Source organism: Syngnathoides biaculeatus, chromosome 10 (assembly GCF_019802595.1).
Source record: "Syngnathoides biaculeatus isolate LvHL_M chromosome 10, ASM1980259v1, whole genome shotgun sequence".
NCBI classification, from domain to species: domain Eukaryota; kingdom Metazoa; phylum Chordata; class Actinopteri; order Syngnathiformes; family Syngnathidae; genus Syngnathoides; species Syngnathoides biaculeatus.
In genome coordinates, this window is record NC_084649.1 from 13,359,559 (window position 1) to 13,377,684 (window position 18,126).

At 39.6% G+C, this 18,126-nt stretch overlaps 1 protein-coding gene across 6 annotated transcripts in view; it reads left to right on the forward strand.

Annotated features, from left to right (window-relative positions):
• itpr1a (inositol 1,4,5-trisphosphate receptor, type 1a) overlaps positions 1-17,330 on the forward strand; it is a 66,905-nt gene extending 49,575 nt beyond the window's left edge. For all 6 annotated transcript variants that reach the window (XM_061831285.1, XM_061831286.1, XM_061831287.1 and 3 more), the window contains 11 exons: positions 40-232; positions 1,324-1,446; positions 3,288-3,463; positions 5,251-5,415; positions 5,706-5,895; positions 5,990-6,082; positions 7,223-7,362; positions 8,371-8,536; positions 12,282-12,442; positions 13,317-13,478; positions 16,238-17,330. In XM_061831285.1, coding sequence (XP_061687269.1) covers positions 40-232; positions 1,324-1,446; positions 3,288-3,463; positions 5,251-5,415; positions 5,706-5,895; positions 5,990-6,082; positions 7,223-7,362; positions 8,371-8,536; positions 12,282-12,442; positions 13,317-13,478; positions 16,238-16,324 — 1,656 coding nt within the window. In that variant the 3' untranslated portion in view covers positions 16,325-17,330. The remainder of the gene's footprint in view (positions 1-39; positions 233-1,323; positions 1,447-3,287; positions 3,464-5,250; positions 5,416-5,705; positions 5,896-5,989; positions 6,083-7,222; positions 7,363-8,370; positions 8,537-12,281; positions 12,443-13,316; positions 13,479-16,237) is intronic.
• The last annotated feature ends 796 nt before the right edge of the window (positions 17,331-18,126 follow it).

Sequence of the window (18,126 nt, forward strand, 5' to 3'; positions counted from 1 at the left end):
ATTGACTCCCACTTGGTGATTGTAAACTCATGTATCTAGATTGTGCGCCAGGACCGCACCATGGAAGAGATTGTGTTCCCAGTGCCAAACATCTGTGAGTTCTTGACCTCGGAATCCAAGCTTCGTGTCTACTACACCACTGAGAGAGACGAGCAGGGAAGTAAGATCAATGACTTCTTTCTGCGGGCAGAGGATCTCTTCAGTGAGATGAATTGGCAGAAGAAGCTTAGAGGTACAAAGTAACAAACACATGAATCATCAAATTTTACATAGCAACACTTGGCGACAAAAATTATTAATCCCTCAACCTCGTGGTTGTTGGGTTCAACTCTGAGATGAGACTTTTTTTCAATCTCAATTGTCCGTGATAGTGATGAGCCTTTTATCCCAAGAATTTAGTAGGAGTTTATGTAAAAAGATAAGACGTGCATTTCATTGTTTATTGATTGAGAAGCCTTTTATTCTTTTGTCTTCTGAAAGGATTTGCCAGTTTATTGATTTTATTTTTCCTGACTACATGAGTGTGTGTTGCAGCTGAGAGACTTTCTACATTTACGAATCGTATAAAAAAAAAAAAAAAGGATGGCCGTGAGAGAATGGCTGTCCTTAATTCTTAAGACCACAAGCTTTTATTTGTGCAAGTCTGAACAAGATATCTCTCCCCTCTGTGCAAGTTTGTCCGTGTGCGCATTTCCAGTCTAAAATCAAAATGGGGACTTTCCTCACTTTGTGTGCTGTGAAACTGTCGTACGATAACCTTATGAATCACTACCGAGAGATTGCTCGCGCGTGTACGTAAACATACAAACAGCAGCCTCCACCCACAGGCAGTCACATTTCTAATCCACATTCTAGACTGCATACCACGTACAAAGCTTGTTTTGTCTGTTACTTCAATGTGGGATAAAGTTCCGTGTCTCTCATTATCATTCTGTCCAACACTGGATCTCATGTAGTTGTCTATTTTAAGCTATCATTTTTACATTAGTTGATTTTTTTTTTTTTTTTTTTGCGTGTGGTATTAAGTTAACTATTTTTTTTAAACAACAATAAATTCTCCTTAATGCTATTTATTGGGCAGCCGATGAAGACTGTAAACTGTAACCAAATTGTTCCAGGTTCAATTCCTTCTGAACCTCTCACTATCCTCCATAGCTGCAGTACACTTGGGCAAGGTACACATTTGCAAAGGGGTATCACTATTGGTATGTGCATACTGTTAGGTCAGATTGATAGAGATCGATTAGAGCCCAAAGAGTAACTTTTATTCACAATTGATTGAACTCTTTAACTCACAAACCTGAACCATTCTCTATTTCCCAGCCCAGCCGGTGTTGTACTGGTGTTCCAGAAACATTTCAGTGTGGAGCAACGTTTCCTTCAATCTGGCTGTGCTCATGAACCTGCTCGTCTGCTTCTTCTACCCACTGGAGGGGATACACGGAGGTCAGTTGCATGAACCAGAGTGTGACCACTGACCTCATCTGATGTCACCGAGGATAGCATTTTGCACTCCTTGGATCTTGAAATAAGTGAGGTAGACCATGTCCGGTTAATTGACATTGTAATGGAGATTTAGAGAAGCTTTTAATATTTACTTTTGGCCACAAGCCGAGGTCAGACGGAGGTTATGTGCTCAATAATGCAAAACAGGAAGGACAGCGGCTTGCTGGCATGCATTTTCTGCCACAACCTGCTCTCATTACGAGGAGTGTCTCTGAATGACAAACTATGCTGGCAATTCAGCGTCGCCTTACTGTGAAGCATTTTCTTCAAAACTAATATTTGGCGTCCTCTGATGTCATGTGGTGCAGCCACCAACAAAGAAAGATGAATCCTTCGCCTAAGCACTTGACCTAATGATCTGCTTCCCCCCTAAAGTTCTGATCTGCTGACTTGTATCACCTGACCAGGATTAACGAGCAGGACCTTAGAATAACCCTGTCTTTGTTTGAAACACGCCCTTTGGATACAGACCAACTTGTTGATTTCAGATTAGTTTCCACACTGTTTTGAGTCACAAAGAGGGAGTCATCTTTGGAACTGCGAATGTTGGATTTTGTATTTTACTTGTTTTGATCTCAGTTCAAGCGAGTACTGAGCATGATGAGTAATGTCTGACTGTGTTTTCCCCACCACACAAAGCATCACGTGAAATGGCAGTATACCTTTGGTCGGTTTTAATGAGCACTTTTATGGCGCTGGGGCCTTTGCCCTCTTCCTCGTGGTCACACACACACACACACACACACCACACACACACACACACACACACGATGTCATAAGAGCAGGAGAGATCTAGGTCAGTGTGTTCTGCATCCATACATAAAGCACATAAGTACATTCATGCCTGACTTTCTTTTGAGTAACTGATGGTTGGGGTTGACATAACACATGGCAACCACTTCAGGGTGTTAGATGGGATAGGCTCCATCAGTCCTACGACCCTTGTGTGCTTGCCAAATTCTTAACTGACAATTTAACCGATTCCACTAGAGTTTGAAACTGATGAACTTCTTGCTCCTTCAAGAAAAACGTAAATGTAGTTACAAATAGAAACCTTTTTGTCTGTAAAATATCTTTTGCTGTGTGTTGCTCCCTGTTCTTTTCTGACGAATCTTTTAGTCAAAGTATTTTTAGAGTTAGCTGTTATGTAAGTGGCACCTGTCATTTGAGCTCTCCATGGGTTGGGAGGGAGCAAGATCTAGAGGAGGGGAAGGCGGCAGAGGGAGCCAAGGAGGGAGGAAAGGAAGTAGATGGGAAAAGGTTTTGACCACTCTGCTTATAAATTTTATCTTTAGGCATCTCTTCTTTCCTCCCCTTTTTTTTTTTTTTTTTTTTTGCTTATGCTGTCCACCCCCTACAAGCATGAGCAAATCATTTCATAAATTGAATAAAAAGAGAAAAAGAGAGAAGTAGGGTATGGTCTTGTGTTCCAGTTCTATGAATTTTTTGGGGGGTGGGGTCATAGTGACACGTCGTCATATAAAACCCTTGAGGAGTTTCATGTGGCGACGTGTCAAGTCTTCTCGCACTAAAGTCCAGCCCACACGTTCAAGCTCACATACACAAATGTTTGCACTCTACCGTCAATTACTTTTATGAGTTATGTAAGCAAATCTTGTTGGTTTCAGTGACACTATTGAAGGCTTTATCGGCGAGGTAGAAGCAAGTTAAATGTATTTAACTGTTCAGCCACCCAAGTATCTAGCTGCAGACTGCATTGTCATCCTTTCGTTGTGATGGCTCTGCACATTGAACCCATGCAGTGGCCTCAATCCCTTCAGGTACGCTGGACACCCACCTGTCTGCTCTGTTGTGGATGGGATTGTTGGCAACACTCATTATCGTGATCATCATGCCCCAACCGCTGGGCATCCGAGCTCTTGTCATCGTCACAATCCTCCGTCTCATCTTCTCTGTTGGCCTGGAGCCTACCCTCTTCCTCCTCGGTGCCTTTAATGTGAGTCGTCTGTTTCCCTGTATTATTTTACTAATTCTTTTCCTGTTGTGTTTTTGTAAACAATGCACATAGATGTTGCTTTACATGCAATGTGCAACCGTTAACTCTTTCTAGAAAACTAAGATTTTCAAATTTGATTCACAGCCCTGTATATAGTTTCAATGTTTAACTTATCTGCATTCTATCTGGTGTCTAAAGCTCCCCCTCACAGTCTGAAAACGTGTGTGTACATGTCATAGTAGTAAAATCCAATGTGGCTGGTGTGGGGAAAAACTCCAATCCCACATTACCTTGTACAGTTCAAGTCGTGTCAATGCGACCTTGTCACAATGAGCCCACACAGTTACTGATAAATAACCTGTTAAATATAAAAGTGTTTTGTTTTTTCCGTCAAGAACCACAGGAACACTCAAACCTCTCAATGCACACGTGCACTTGACAGAGCAGTCTGCCTGTGATGTCACCCACAGCACTGCAGTCCTTGCTTGTGTTGTATTGGGTGGTATGGAGTATGAAATGAGTCCCTGGACCTGCACCTACAGAGTGTGACACCACCGTCTTTGGCCACCTGTTTCTGGACATTTTCTAAACACATTCAAATTCAGACATTTCGCTGCATTGTTGAATTGTTGACACATTGCTGACACTTGATTAGCATCCTCATTAGATAGACTGCAACGAATCGCCACCAACTACTTTAATGACAGGCGGGCTGGTAAGGAACTGCCTGGGCATCAGATCCCGTCTAATTCTCTGCTCCCAGCTCGCTGCTCCAGACTGGAGAGACACTTGCCAAAATGAAACAAAATACATTGAACTTTCAGGAAGATGTATTTTATCCCATTTTGGGGATAGTTTGATACGCAACTGCACGCTATTCTCAAGTTATTATGAATACTGAAGTGGTAAATCCATTGAATGGTAACTGCATGTAATAAGGGTGCTCAGTGCCTTATAGTGAAACACTCATGATGTTCAGTGCTTGCCGCAACACAGTCCAGTTTTAGCCCCACCCTAAAAACTGAGATGGTAGAAAAGAAATTCAAGCTTTATCTCAACAATTCAGTACTACATTGTTCTCTGTTTGCACTTATTTTCAAACCCACATATAAGGTATTCAGAAATAATGTACTTATATGACTTTTGTTGCACCAGTGGTTATCCAGCGCAATTCCCAGTTAGTTAATTATTACATTATTACCAGGCCAAAGCCTGTTAGCTTGCGAGTTTGCTACTGCTTCTCTTCCATGGAAAGGCCCATGACAGCCGAATCTGATATAATCCAACCACCAAAAGCTTTAAGTGGCTACATTAATATGGCTCAAACATTTAGGAATCTTTCAGCACAAGAAAAATGCTAGATGAGGTAGTATGCATTTTTCAACAAGGTGTGGTTTCACCCATTAAGTAGACACACCCATATTGTTTGTAAGCGGAGACAATTGGTTGATTTTTTTTTTTTTTTTTTTTTTTTTCCATTATTTTGGCACCTCATTTTATATACTTGGCAATTGTTTTAATCATTCAATTTGTCAGGGTTCTCTGTGGCGCTCATGTCAAATTGGTCAAATGTATTTTCACTTCACAGAGGCTTTAAACTTGGCAACATTTTTCATAACTAGTAAACGTGTTTTCACAGCTGGTTCTTCCTCATATTCCAGTCTGAGGTCACCTCGATGCTTTGTAAAAATCCCATTAACTACAGTGACAATATATACAATGAAATAAAACAAGATCAAATCCGCATCTATCGTGAAGTCATTTAACAGATACTATTTAACTTACAGGTGTGTAATAAAATCATCTTCCTGATGAGTTTTTTGGGAAACCGTGGTACTTTCAGTCGGGGCTACAAAGCCATGGTGATGGATTTCGAATTCCTGTACCACTTCATCTATCTCCTCATCTGCAGTTTGGGGGTGTTTGTTCATGTCTTCTTCTACAGTCTTTTGGTGAGTAAAACATGCACTTTGCACATCCGTGCGTGTGCGTCTTTTGCTTTAACCGCATAACCTTTGGAGAAATTAACACATGGCAAACCCACAAGTAGAACTATGTGCATAACCTAATCCAATTGTGGCTTTCAATCACGTGCCTTGGCAGTGGGTTACAAAATTTTGACTGATTATTGTTGCCAAAAATCCATGTCGGCCAGACTGACACTAAAGGAGAAAATGTTGCAAATGGCATATGCAGGCTTTATTTATTCTTCCCACGTGTGTTTCATGTCTCACCTTTGTAGCTGTTTGACCTGGTGTACCGAGAAGAGACTTTGCTGAATGTCATCAAGAGCGTTACGCGCAACGGACGATCCATCGTGTTGACCGCTGTGCTTGCACTCATCCTGGTCTACTTGTTCTCCATTGTTGGCTATATTTTCTTCAAAGATGACTTCATTCTTGAAGTGGATCGCATCCCCAACATGACACTAAGTGAGGATAATCTTAAAACTCTCCTCTGAGTGGCACCATGGATTGTGGTTTGTTTTAAAAACTCCTGCTTACTCATATTTGTTCTTCTGTGCAGAAAATGGAGCCAGCATAACTGGTGAGTTTCTATCTACAAGAATGTGTGAAGCTGGAGTCGATCAAAACTGTACTGCTGGGAGCGTACACGAAGGTAATAGTTACTTAATAAATAAGCAGAAGTTCCTGCAAGTTCCTTAATGGAGACAAATCTTACCATTCAAACATCCTTTTGACGATATCCGAAACTCTCAGGTAACCAATTGTATTGTTGTTGAGAAGTTGTAATTCTGAATTGGAAATTTTGATTTGAGGCTATTGGTGGCTTATTGCGTTAATGACTTTTTAAAAATTTTTCATCTTCAATAATGTTAATGTTAAAGAAATGTAACTGCAGCCAAGGAAGCTCTTAATTTTGTCAAAGGCTTGTGTTGAAGAGTATGCCCGCAAGTTTTACATATAGAACAGACGTTTATGTGTTTTATATCACCACAGTTCTTGATCCTTGTCGTGACTACACCCACGTCACATGCCATTTGACCTCAGTGATTCTCATGTGACATTGCTATGTCTATGCTTCTGCACATGGAATTGGAATTCTTGGCTGTTAGTGAACAAATTCAAACTCAGCAATGAGTAGAGATGCGGATACAAACTGAATAAAAAATGTGGGCATAAAGCACTCTGGTCACATAATGTGGTCATGTATTGTGACACCTTAGAAGTAGCTATAAATCAGTGCATAATTTTATTATCAAGTGAAACTAGACCCCCCTCCCCCCCCCTCCCCGAAAAAAACACATAATTCATGAGCGATTGGCATTTGACCATATGCTCAAATCCAAGTTGTGTTCCTGATTCGTCAACATTATCAGTTTAGATAAACCCTTCAAAAAATGCATTTGCTTGGAACATTCTCGCTCAACAAAATATTTTTGTTGTGACTTCCTTCCCACCATGAACCAAAATATTGCACATAAACACATTTTCAATTCAAACAAAATATCAAGACAAAACAACAACTGATTAAATTCTGTCAAGAATTCAGTGGTGTTGTTTTGTTTTTTTTAAAGGCAACTTTTATTTTTCAACCGCAAGTTTCTATTTATAAATAGTTTGATTTTACTGAGATTTACAATTATTCATATCTTACTTCGACTGCTTGATTTATGTGACCATCATTAGATGATTTATTTGACAATTTCGAGTGAATGCGTTTCCCTCTACAAAACTTAAAAACCTCTTCTTTGGGCGAATCATGTTGAATTAATTTTCAGATTGTGCGTTTCCTCAGATGTGGACAGCAACGATTCACAGGATAGCGACATGGAGCGGACCTGTGACTCTCTACTGATGTGTATTGTCACTGTTTTAAGTCATGGCTTAAGGAGTGGAGGGGGTGTAGGTGATGTTCTCCGCAAGCCTTCCAAAGAGGTGCCTATGATCGAAGTGTGTGTGTGTGTGTGTGTGGTGTGTGTGTGTCATGTGAGCTGTGTTTGAAAACCTTTGGGTTCTGAAATTGTTCATACTTTGAAAGTGTAGGGAGTTTTTTGTTGCGGTTTCCTACAGCTGTTAATGTACAAGCACAGGATTTGCTCTGAATTCAGACTCAAAAGATGAGCTAAAGACTTACTTTCATGTCCTCATAGTGTACGAGCGAGGCCATAGTGTTGCTGGCAATAGAACTGACAAATATGTGCCACGTGGCACATTAACAAGTTGCAGCTTCACAGAAAATATATCCCTCATAATCTTTACCGGTGTATTGACTGCATTCCAATAAAAGGGCAGCTTTGCAAAACACTCAAAACATAATGATGATGATGATTGTGGTTGATGTTTACAATAGTTTAGAATTGCGCTCTATCATACTGACAGCTGTTTTTTATACTTGATCTCTTTCATGTTATAGCGTGGAGAGCTGTGTTTATCGTGCTTTACAGTTCTACACCACTACAAACTACAATGAAAAACATTGTTGATGTTGATATGTCTATGATAGCATCAATTAAAACCGAGCATTGGTGTTTTGTAAAGCTTATTTTTTTTTTGTCTCAAATTTGTGGCCATTGAGTGTGTGGTTTCGCTAGTTATCAGTACACGTATTATTTCTGAGCCATTTGGTTAATAACATGTTTGCATCGTGTGTCATGATGAGATTAGCTGGCTTTCTGTAGCATCTGGCACGTTACATCCTCAGTCTTATGTTTCAATGTCCATAACAACCCAGGTGAACCTTGTTTTTAACCCATCCCCTTGTGTATGCTTATGTAAAGGTTTGACCTTTGGGTCACACACACTGAAAAGATTGTCTTGATAGAAAATGGTATCATGATAGCAACCATAAAAGTAATCACTGACAATTACCCACAAGTAAGCAGCTTCAACATCTTCTGGATCAGCCACGCTTCCATTTTAAACTCTCTTTTTGTCTTTTAATAGGAGCCACTGTTTGCAGCCAGAGTGATATACGACCTTTTGTTCTTCTTTATGGTCATCATCATCGTCTTAAACCTCATTTTTGGTGTCATCATCGACACCTTTGCAGACTTGAGGAGTGAAAAACAGAAGAAAGAAGAAGTTCTGAAGACCACCTGCTTCATTTGTGGTGAGACCACCCAAACCAAGCTCTGCACTGTGTGTGCGTCAAGCACCAAAAAAGACACCAGTCTCGAGAGCACATGCGAGACTGTAAAATTTAGCCACGGCTTGAACATTGAGCGAAAGGCTACCTTTTAGGACAGTATTTCTCTAAAGGTGGTCTGAAGACCACTGGTGATGTAAGTCATTAAATGTTCAAATTTAAACTTTCATGTTCTGTGCAGGTAACTTTTTAAATTCTATTTTAGTACAGTCAATTGTTCTGTAAATGCATAAAGAAGTTGTACAACTAACTATTGATAATTTAACTTGAAAGCACTATAAAACGTTCCAAACCTTGGGGTAATCTACTGACTGTGATACGCTTCTCTTTACAAATTTTCTTTAGGTATTTATCACTGATTCACTTGTGAAAGGCTAAACGCAACCACAGACACACACTGACGAAGCAAGAAAGCACAATCTTCAACCCTTAATACTTAAAAATACTGATTAAAGGCCACGGAGATAAGCTCTCGCCTTTCTTGACCCATTTCTTTCTTATCCGGGCCATTGTTTAACTTATAAAAATTGGAATAGCTGTCTGGGTCTACTTTACATTGTTAGAGTAGTAGGTAGCCCTAGTTACTCGTCAAAAAACATTGTGAATTTTGTCTAGGTCCATGGAAATGATATCTAATGAGGTCCTTCATAAGCATGTTACAAACTGATCTGATGACATTTGAGTTTCACAGTTTGACCTGATTGAATAAATCTGATTTAAATTAAACTCAATTGGGCACTATGGCTCTGACACTGCAATTTATTAGTTATCGGTTAAGTCCTTTTTTTTTTGTGACAGTTTTCCTGTTTTTGAGCTCATCAATAAGAAGAAGGGAAACCTCCTTTGTGGAATACCAAGCCATCATAGAAAAATAGCTGATGTAAAAAAAATGGGCTGACAGTTAATCAAAAAGGAAAAAGACAAAACGAACAACAAACAAACAAAGCCGCAGATGAAAATCCTTCAAGTTGGGGACGGAACTGTGAGAGGAAGCATGGTTGAGGACATTCAAATCTAGGTTATAAAACAGAAACCAACTGTATGCAGACACAAGCCTCAGACTAAATGTTGCTCTAGACTAGACTATATAGTTTGTGTTCCGCTCCAAGTAAACTTCTCAAAGGGTTTCTCGAGGCCAATCAATGAGCGGGTAGAGACTTAAAATCTAATGAGCGATTGTGAGAGAGATCGATGTCTTACAAAACCAAACAGGATGACTGAGAGGCACTTGAGCGTGCGGTGATGGGCTCCGTCCGTCTCCTGTTCCCTCACGGTTCTTCTGGAAACCATAGAGACGGCAGCTGCCCCTGTGGCCTGGCCTTATTTAACTTGAGTGAGTCAGAGCTGATGGCTGCCTTGGTGACGTAACACTGTTCTCATTCCATATGCTTAGCACTTGGCCTGGCCGCCTGACCCAACATGCACACACACACACACAGGTTAATAATTGGGAGCGATGCAACTCTGCAACATCTTTTTAGGCATACCATATAAGATAAACATGCATTATTTGAAAGTTGTAGTTTTTTTAAACGCATCATACGGAAATAAAGTGTGACTGAGAGTGTGTGTGACGACATGTGTGAGACAGACATAAATTATGGAGATGCTGGAAGTTGGCCTTCATTAGTTAGCCTTCTCTAGGTCCAATGGAAAGAAGCTGGGTTTTTGTACACAAATTTACCAGAAACCACAAACTTCCAATAACAGATTTTGTAGGTGCTCCGGGAAAATAAAACACAGCTCACAAGTTTGAGCGAAGGTCGAAGTTATCTTTGTAAAGCTTTCCAATAACTTGTAATTCAGGGAAAGAGGTTTTACAGTCACAATATTGCTTATATTTCCTATGGCATACAGGTGAAACCAAAATTGTACAGTATATTTAAAAAAAAGTTTTTTTTTCCGTCTGAAATCAAATCAGAATAAACTTTTCCTGTTTTAGTTCAATTAGGATTCCCAAAATTATTTACTGGTTGAATGCCAAAATAGTGACCAAAGGATTTTTCATCACAAGTAAGAAATTGACATTACATTTTCATTAATAATTGGTTCCATTGCCTTTAAACTACAAGCCTTGGATTAAATGTTTCGTATATCCTTCCAAAAGCTTCTCACCATATTTGGCAGGAATTTTGGCCCGTTCCTCCTGGCAGTTGATGTAATTGAGCCATGATTGAAGGCAGCCTTGCTTGCATGTCTTTTTAGATCTGCCCATAAATTTTCAATGGGATTAAAATCAGGGCTTTGTGATGGACGCATAACATTGACTTTATCCTCAATTTTAGCAATGTGCTTTCGGGTCGCTGTCCATTTGAAAGACCAAATTTGCACCAAAGCGTTGAGTTTTTGGCTTATGGATTGAGATGTTGCTTCAATATTTCCACATAATGTTCTTTCCTTTTGATGCCATCTATTTTTAAGTGCACCAGTCCATTCTTCAACAAAACAAACTACTGCGAACTACGTGCCATCCCTATATTTCACAGTTGGGGTGGTGTTCTTGGGCTTCCAAGCATTCCTCTTTCTTTTTCTCCAAAACTAACAATGTTCATCAAGGGCAGACTGTTCAATATTAGTTTTGTCAGACCATAGAACATGTCTCCAAAAATGAAGGTCCCTGTCCCCGTGTGCATTTGGAAACCATGATCTGTTATTTTATGTTTCTTTTGGAGGTATGGAGTCTTCCTGGCACAGTGGCCTTTCAGCCAATTTCAGTATTGTACTCGTTTCACTGTGGCTAATGACACTCTTCCTGGATTCAACCAGAATCTTCACAATATTTTTGTGTATGTTAATGGGTTGATATGCACATTTTGGACCAAAGCAAATTGATCTCTGTGACACAGAACCCGTCTCCTTCGTGATCAATATGATAGCTGGAGATTCCCAGCTGTTTATACTTGTACGTAATTGTTTAAACAGATGAACATGAGATTTTGCAGGCCTTTGAAAATTGCACCCAAGGGTAAACCAGACTTGTGCAAGTCTACAGTTCTGATAGCTTTGCTGATTTCTTTTGACTTCTATGATTAAGATCATATTCTCATAACATTGATAATTGTTTTTTGGGTCACCAACAGATAGTGATAGTGCAACAGAACACAATATTCACGTGTACTCTGTTGAGAAGACTTTTTATGTACGTCTTTATTTTAGTTTACTCCAAATACATTTGATGGGGTTAAAGGCCAGGACTCTCGTCCACACTAAAATTTTCCAAGCATACATTTTCTTTGTTGGAACAGAGAGGGGGCATTCCACAAAATTCTCCCATAAATTTGGAAGCATAGGATTGTCCAAAATATCTTGCTAAGATGAAGAAGTCTGCGTGAATTAGTGGGTCATCGCTAATACCAATACTTTTCTATTGGAGTTTTTTTTTTTTTTTTTTTTTACTGCTCTATCTTTTAATGTATTTTACTCATCATCACATAGTGATAGGTATGTTTTGTTATTTAAACACTGACAAAAGTCTGGGTTTCGCATGAAAATGCTGGATTGCCATAACCTAAAATACAAATTGAAGAGCACAACACATTATCATTTATTACAACTAAAAGAAGACATGCCCTTTTGAAAGTGTGCCCATCAATACAATACTCCAAAGTACTACATAAATTCTACCCAAACAATCAATCCATTAAAGTGCACCTGAGATGGTTGTGGGACGTTATGGCAAAGGCTGTTTCTCATTGAAACATCTGTGCAGGCCTGGAGAGGGACAAATTTGACAACAAGACTGTGACATTTGAGGAGCACATTAAAGAGGAGCACAACATGTGGCACTACCTATTCTTCGTCGTGTTGGTGAAAGTAAAAGATTCCACCGAGTACACGGGCCCTGAGAGCTACGTGGCTGAGATGATCAAGGTAAGCAACTTAAAGAGCAGACACTGCCATAAATCATATCAGTTTTCTCAAACAATCTACGTAGGACGGGCTATGTTGTTTGCCAAGGCTGTCTTGATGATACATGCTGTGAAGGTCGGCAGCGGGTTCAGTAAAATTATCTATATGTCTATATTGTAAATAATAAGTAGTCTGCTCAGTGTGCATGCACTAATGTAATTGTTACCTTTTTTTTTTTCTTCGCTATCTTCAAAGCATTGAGACAAAGTTTTGGCAGTGCTGATAGCGAGGCCACTTGGCCTCCGGTCTGCTACAATCTGCCGCAGCTCCTCCGTTTCTGTAAACCAGGCCACTTTTCCGTCACTCTTTGTGTGCGCGTGTGTGTCGTGGCTGCTTGCGTAGATAATAACAGTTGGATGTGTCTGGTGTTTCACACTGTGAGTCCAATAACAATGCCGGTCGATCACGCAAATTCCCAGCACACACACAACATTTTTTTTTCTAAATTCTGATCTTATCATGTAAACACACTTAATTGTATTTAATGACACAAATCTGAAGATGGCAACGATAACACAACGTTCATATGATGAAGCCAGAATTGGGGAAAAAAAATCTGTGTAATGAAATGCATATTTACACCACTCCGTACTAGAACCACCACTGTTAATTGTAGGAAACTGATTTATCAAATGTAATCTATACCTCTCTGACCATGCGACAAACAGTGTTGAATTGTGTACTGCAAATGCAGATTTTTTTTAAACAACTAGATTTCTTCTATTATTATACAGGTGTGTACCTAACGAAGTAACCAATGACTGTCAAAGCCATTTTGTGGCCCACTATTCTTAAAGAAAAGGAAAAAGTCTGGAATACTGTTGATTTTGCACAGGAGCACAACCTTGACTGGTTTCCAAGGATGCGTGCAATGTCTCTGGTCAGCAGTGATGCAGAGGGTGAGCAGAACGAAATCAGAAGTCTTCAGGAGAAGTTGGAGTCGACCATGAGGCTGGTGGCCAACCTATCCGGACAACTGACAGAGCTCAAGGAGCAGGTATAGATCAGCTTGCGTTTTTATCCACAAGTAAGCAGCTTCAACATATTTGCTATTTATCCTGTGCGTGACACTAAACTTTAATGCATTGTCCTAAATAATAATTCCAAAAGCTCAAATTGTGTTACTAGGCCTTCTTTTCATTGAACCTTTCAGCCACAAATAAACATTTACTCACTACGTTCTGGAAATCACTGAGGATAATGTATGATGATAGCCATGTAGGCAGCAGGCAGATGATTAAAACAACCTTTTTGGTGGAACTCAACCCAATTTTATTTATAGAACCCTTTCAAGAACAAAAATCCATAAAAATTAAGACTCCAACATGAGACTGTTCAACTGTTGTTTTAATTAAAAAAAAAAAGGCAAAAATCAAACAAACCTAAAAAAAAATGGCTCAAGTCTCTTTTTGTGTTTGACACCACTGATTGAAATAGGTTTTAAGGCTGGTTTTAATAAAGTAGACAGTGACGGGGCTTGGTCTAATGTGTACTTGGACGTCATTCCATAGTTTTGGAGCGGTGACGGGAAAAAGCCCTTTTGCTTGAGATTTCTGTACCTCCAGGAAAAGCTGCCTCTGATGATTGACATGCAGACCACCCAATGACCCCTGTTGTTCGAGGGGGGAAAAGGGATCGGGCCAGATGTCGAATTGTGAACCTCCGCCGATCATTGACGCTCATTATAATTGCAAAGGGGAAAAATGTTTTTTGAATAAGCTGGTCTAACCAATAACCGGTTTGGGAGTTGAGTTGCCCCCAAAAATAACAGAAGAAGAAAAAAATACATTCAGGGGAAGAAATTGGAAAAAACTAAAGAAACACCCTCCCACCCAAAAAATAATGCTAAACCACAAGTATGCTGGGGTACATTGTATGCAGGTTTTATATTTTAAGTGTGAGAAGTGACTGTAGGACCAAAAAAGAATTGCGAGTCACTGAAGAATCGCAAAGGAAATCCACTCAACCAATTTTTATGTCACAAAAAGAAATTATTCCTACCGAATTACACGTACTGTACCTGACCTGTGGAACCTTGAACAAATATCGCGACCACTCACTCATTGCAACACATAAATTATGAATATGCGAATTACTTGGGTATCCCCTCACATAGACCACCCCACTTCGGTTCTACAGCTGAGTTCATGATCCTTGTCCTGCATGCTTCCCCTCCCGTCCTTGCCCTGGCCAATCCTGTCCTATATTGTCCTGTCCTTCCCTCACAGCCTCATACAAGACTGAAATATATTGTCACTGTACTTGGTACACTATATCATGATTTACTTTCTTCAGCTTGTTTCTAGTTGGTCCTTTGTCTTTTGTTGTCTTTTTTTTCTCACTCCCCTCTAGAATCCTTGTTCGGTTTGACCGATTGACTCTGATTCTAAATAAATATCCATTAAAATACTGTACTAAGAAACCACTGCGGCAACTTAAAAAATCCACTGTAAAAGGATACGGATTCTCCTTTCTGCTTGACCTAACAGCCCAACAGGACAAATATTTTATTTCCACTCCAATATATATTGTGATTGCAGCAAGATTGACTGGACTTTAAAGCGACTCATGACTTGACTCGACTTTCTTGAAATTTTGTGGCAACGCCACATGACTTGCTTGAGGTTTGTTTCTTCCCAATGACTTGGAACTTGCTTGAGACTTGTTTATGACGTAAGACTGAATGCTTCTGACTTGCACATGTGTGTTTTACTACCACCTCTGTGCTTTACAACACTGTTGTAACACTTGTCACAGTCCGGCATACAGCCAAACTATGCTACTACAAGCATGTGCAAATATTTTCACCAAAATATATTCATATCACAACAGGCATCAAGCAACACCAGGACACTTGTCGCTTTATGACACTGCATCGTAAGACTTGTCGCAGTATGCCATACAGGCATACAGCCATACTGCAACAAGCATGTGGAAATATTTGACCAAAAATGAAACCGTTGGTACAGTCATTCGCAAAATATGCAAGTTCCTCCTCAAATACGATAAAAGTACAAGTGAAATAAATGCCGCAAAACAGGCGATTGCAAAATGTATATGAGTCTGACTGCAGTGTCACATCTTACAATATGCTATGCTTAGGAGTGCGGGGGAAAAAAAACGCTCAGCTCAGGAGTGTGAGGGGAAAAGAAAAAATGACAGCTCACCTCATTGAAGAGAAAGACATGCACAGATCTCCCACTAATTACAATAACTACATTTACCTTAATCGTGAGTTGTACTGTATTTTCATTTGTTATTATTTGTTTCTGCGCGGTCTGTCGAAATAGACCTGAAACAGGTATGGGGTGCAAAATAGAGACGGTTGTACTGTCCTTTAAAGAAATACAGGGTGTCCCAAAAAAATGTATACACACTTTAAATAATTGTGAACTTGTTTATTATAATTCAAATAATTTTTAAGACATAAAAGAATTTACAAATATCATTATTTACAGTGTGTATAAATTGTTTGGGACACCCTGTACATTTGTCAATCGAGTTTGACTTGCCTTCCACCTCATTATTGTTGACAACAAAAAATCTTTAGTTGTACAACCCCGATTGTGTAGTATTGGAGCACGCCAAGAGTGAAAGGCTAAAACTGAAACATTGTGGCTGATAGGGGCCAACATTTTTGTCCTCAATGTCTTTACATGATAATGTGATTTAAAAAAAAAAAAAAAAACACAGTAGTGCAGAGGCACAATAACCTATGCAGTATTTAAAAGCTTTTCTTTCATTTTTTTTGTGCAGATGACAGAGCAAAGGAAGCAAAAGCAGAGAATTGGTCTCCTTGGTCACCCACCTCACATGAACATCAACCCCCAACAACCAGCTTGAGGGTCGTTGGTACAGGACTGTTGTCGAAAAGAATTTCCAAAACATGCCAATTTCCAGCCTGTGTTTCACACGATCAAGTTTGTAATGATCGTATTACTTCACCAGGCACTTTTACAGTACAGTGCGAATGTGAAGCAAGCATGAGCAGAGTATGTTACTCATTGTCTGCGGAGTTCATGTTACTGACGAGTCCGCCAAGTGCCTCAGGACCTGGGAAGCCAGCCATGTTGATTTAACGGTTGAAAACCCAGATTTTGGCTTTACTCCACTTCACGTCTTTGGGAGTGTACCACGCTGACAGCCACGGCAAAGTTCTGGCAATTGTTGCTAAGGGCAGGTTCCGTTCATGTGGCCTTGCGTTGGGGTTTTAAGCCTCCATTTTGCACCTACAAGTTCAGGTCGAGTGAGTTTCGAGGCTTGTTTTCATATTCACATTTACACATTTTGGTAATCTAAAGCAATAAGAGTACTTCACAATGTGCAACGTCTGCATAGGAAAACCGGTTGTGAGATTTGGTATTTACTTTTATATTTGATATTGTATTTTCACAAACGATGGCTATAAATGCAAATGTTTTGTTAAGCAACTCATTTCAGGGCACTTTAATAAGATTCCTGACAGTGCAGCACTCTTGGAGCATATTGGTAAGTCATGTGACTTCCTCACTTTCTATCACGCTGTGCTTAATAATAGAGCAGTAAGAAGGAACCAAGTCCCACCCCCTCCCCCTGAAAGAAAATTGTAGTGATCTTGGTTTTGATCTACTATAATCCTTTGCACATAAATATTTAACCCCCTCTGATTAATTTAGTCCTGAATACTGACCTGTATCACCCATATTTTTGTTTGGACACTTTTTTTTTGATAACGCCACAAAAGATTGACTGAGTGTATGTAGTCCGGGGGTATCACTAAATAATTTGTAGTGCTCCTTAACCAAAAACTTTTTCTTTCTGTATTGTACATTCTATGGGGTTTATTTAAATAAATAGGCATGTAAAAACATTTGATTGCCATGATATCCTAATTTTTTTGGAATGAGTGTGAAAATCGGAAAATATGAAGCATGTTTACAGATTTTAATAGTTACTCATTTGACTGTAGAGTTAAGCACAGCTCGAGATCACCTCAGCCGTTTTGATCCTAGGAAATTTAAAGCCTCGTCGATCCCGGAATGGCCTTTTGGTGGTTGCTTCCTGGGCAGATTGCATAACCACCACAAATAAAAACTGATTAAAAATAAGAGTTGGGTGCGTGTGTGACATTTCATTTGATCTTCAACCATGTCACAAAAATAGCAAAAAAAAAAATCTGAAACAAATATGACACAATTTTCCACACAAAGAATTATGTAACCATGCTTTTACTAAACACAACATGTAAACGTCAGTGCGGGGTGTAAACAGTTTGTTCAACTTTGTATTTAATAACTGGTTGTGCCTCATTTGGCAAAAATAACCTCAGCTAAAAGACTTTCCTGGAGTTGCAGATCAGGCCTGGCAGAATTTTGGACCAATTCCTCTTTCCAGATTTCATCTATATTATTGGGACGTCTGACATGAATTGCTCTGTCGGGTTTATTTTTGCCGGTATTTACAATGCGTCCATGCCCCAAGACACAAAAAAGTTCCAAATATGATCATGATATATCCCTTCCACCGTACTACACACTCAAGATAAGGTTTCAGATGTGCTACGCTGTTTTTTTTTCCCTTCTCTCTCTCTCCATATAGAGTTATGTGTTTCTTTCAAACAAATTTGTACCAGTAGAACTTGGAACAACCTGTGGCGCACTTGTAGC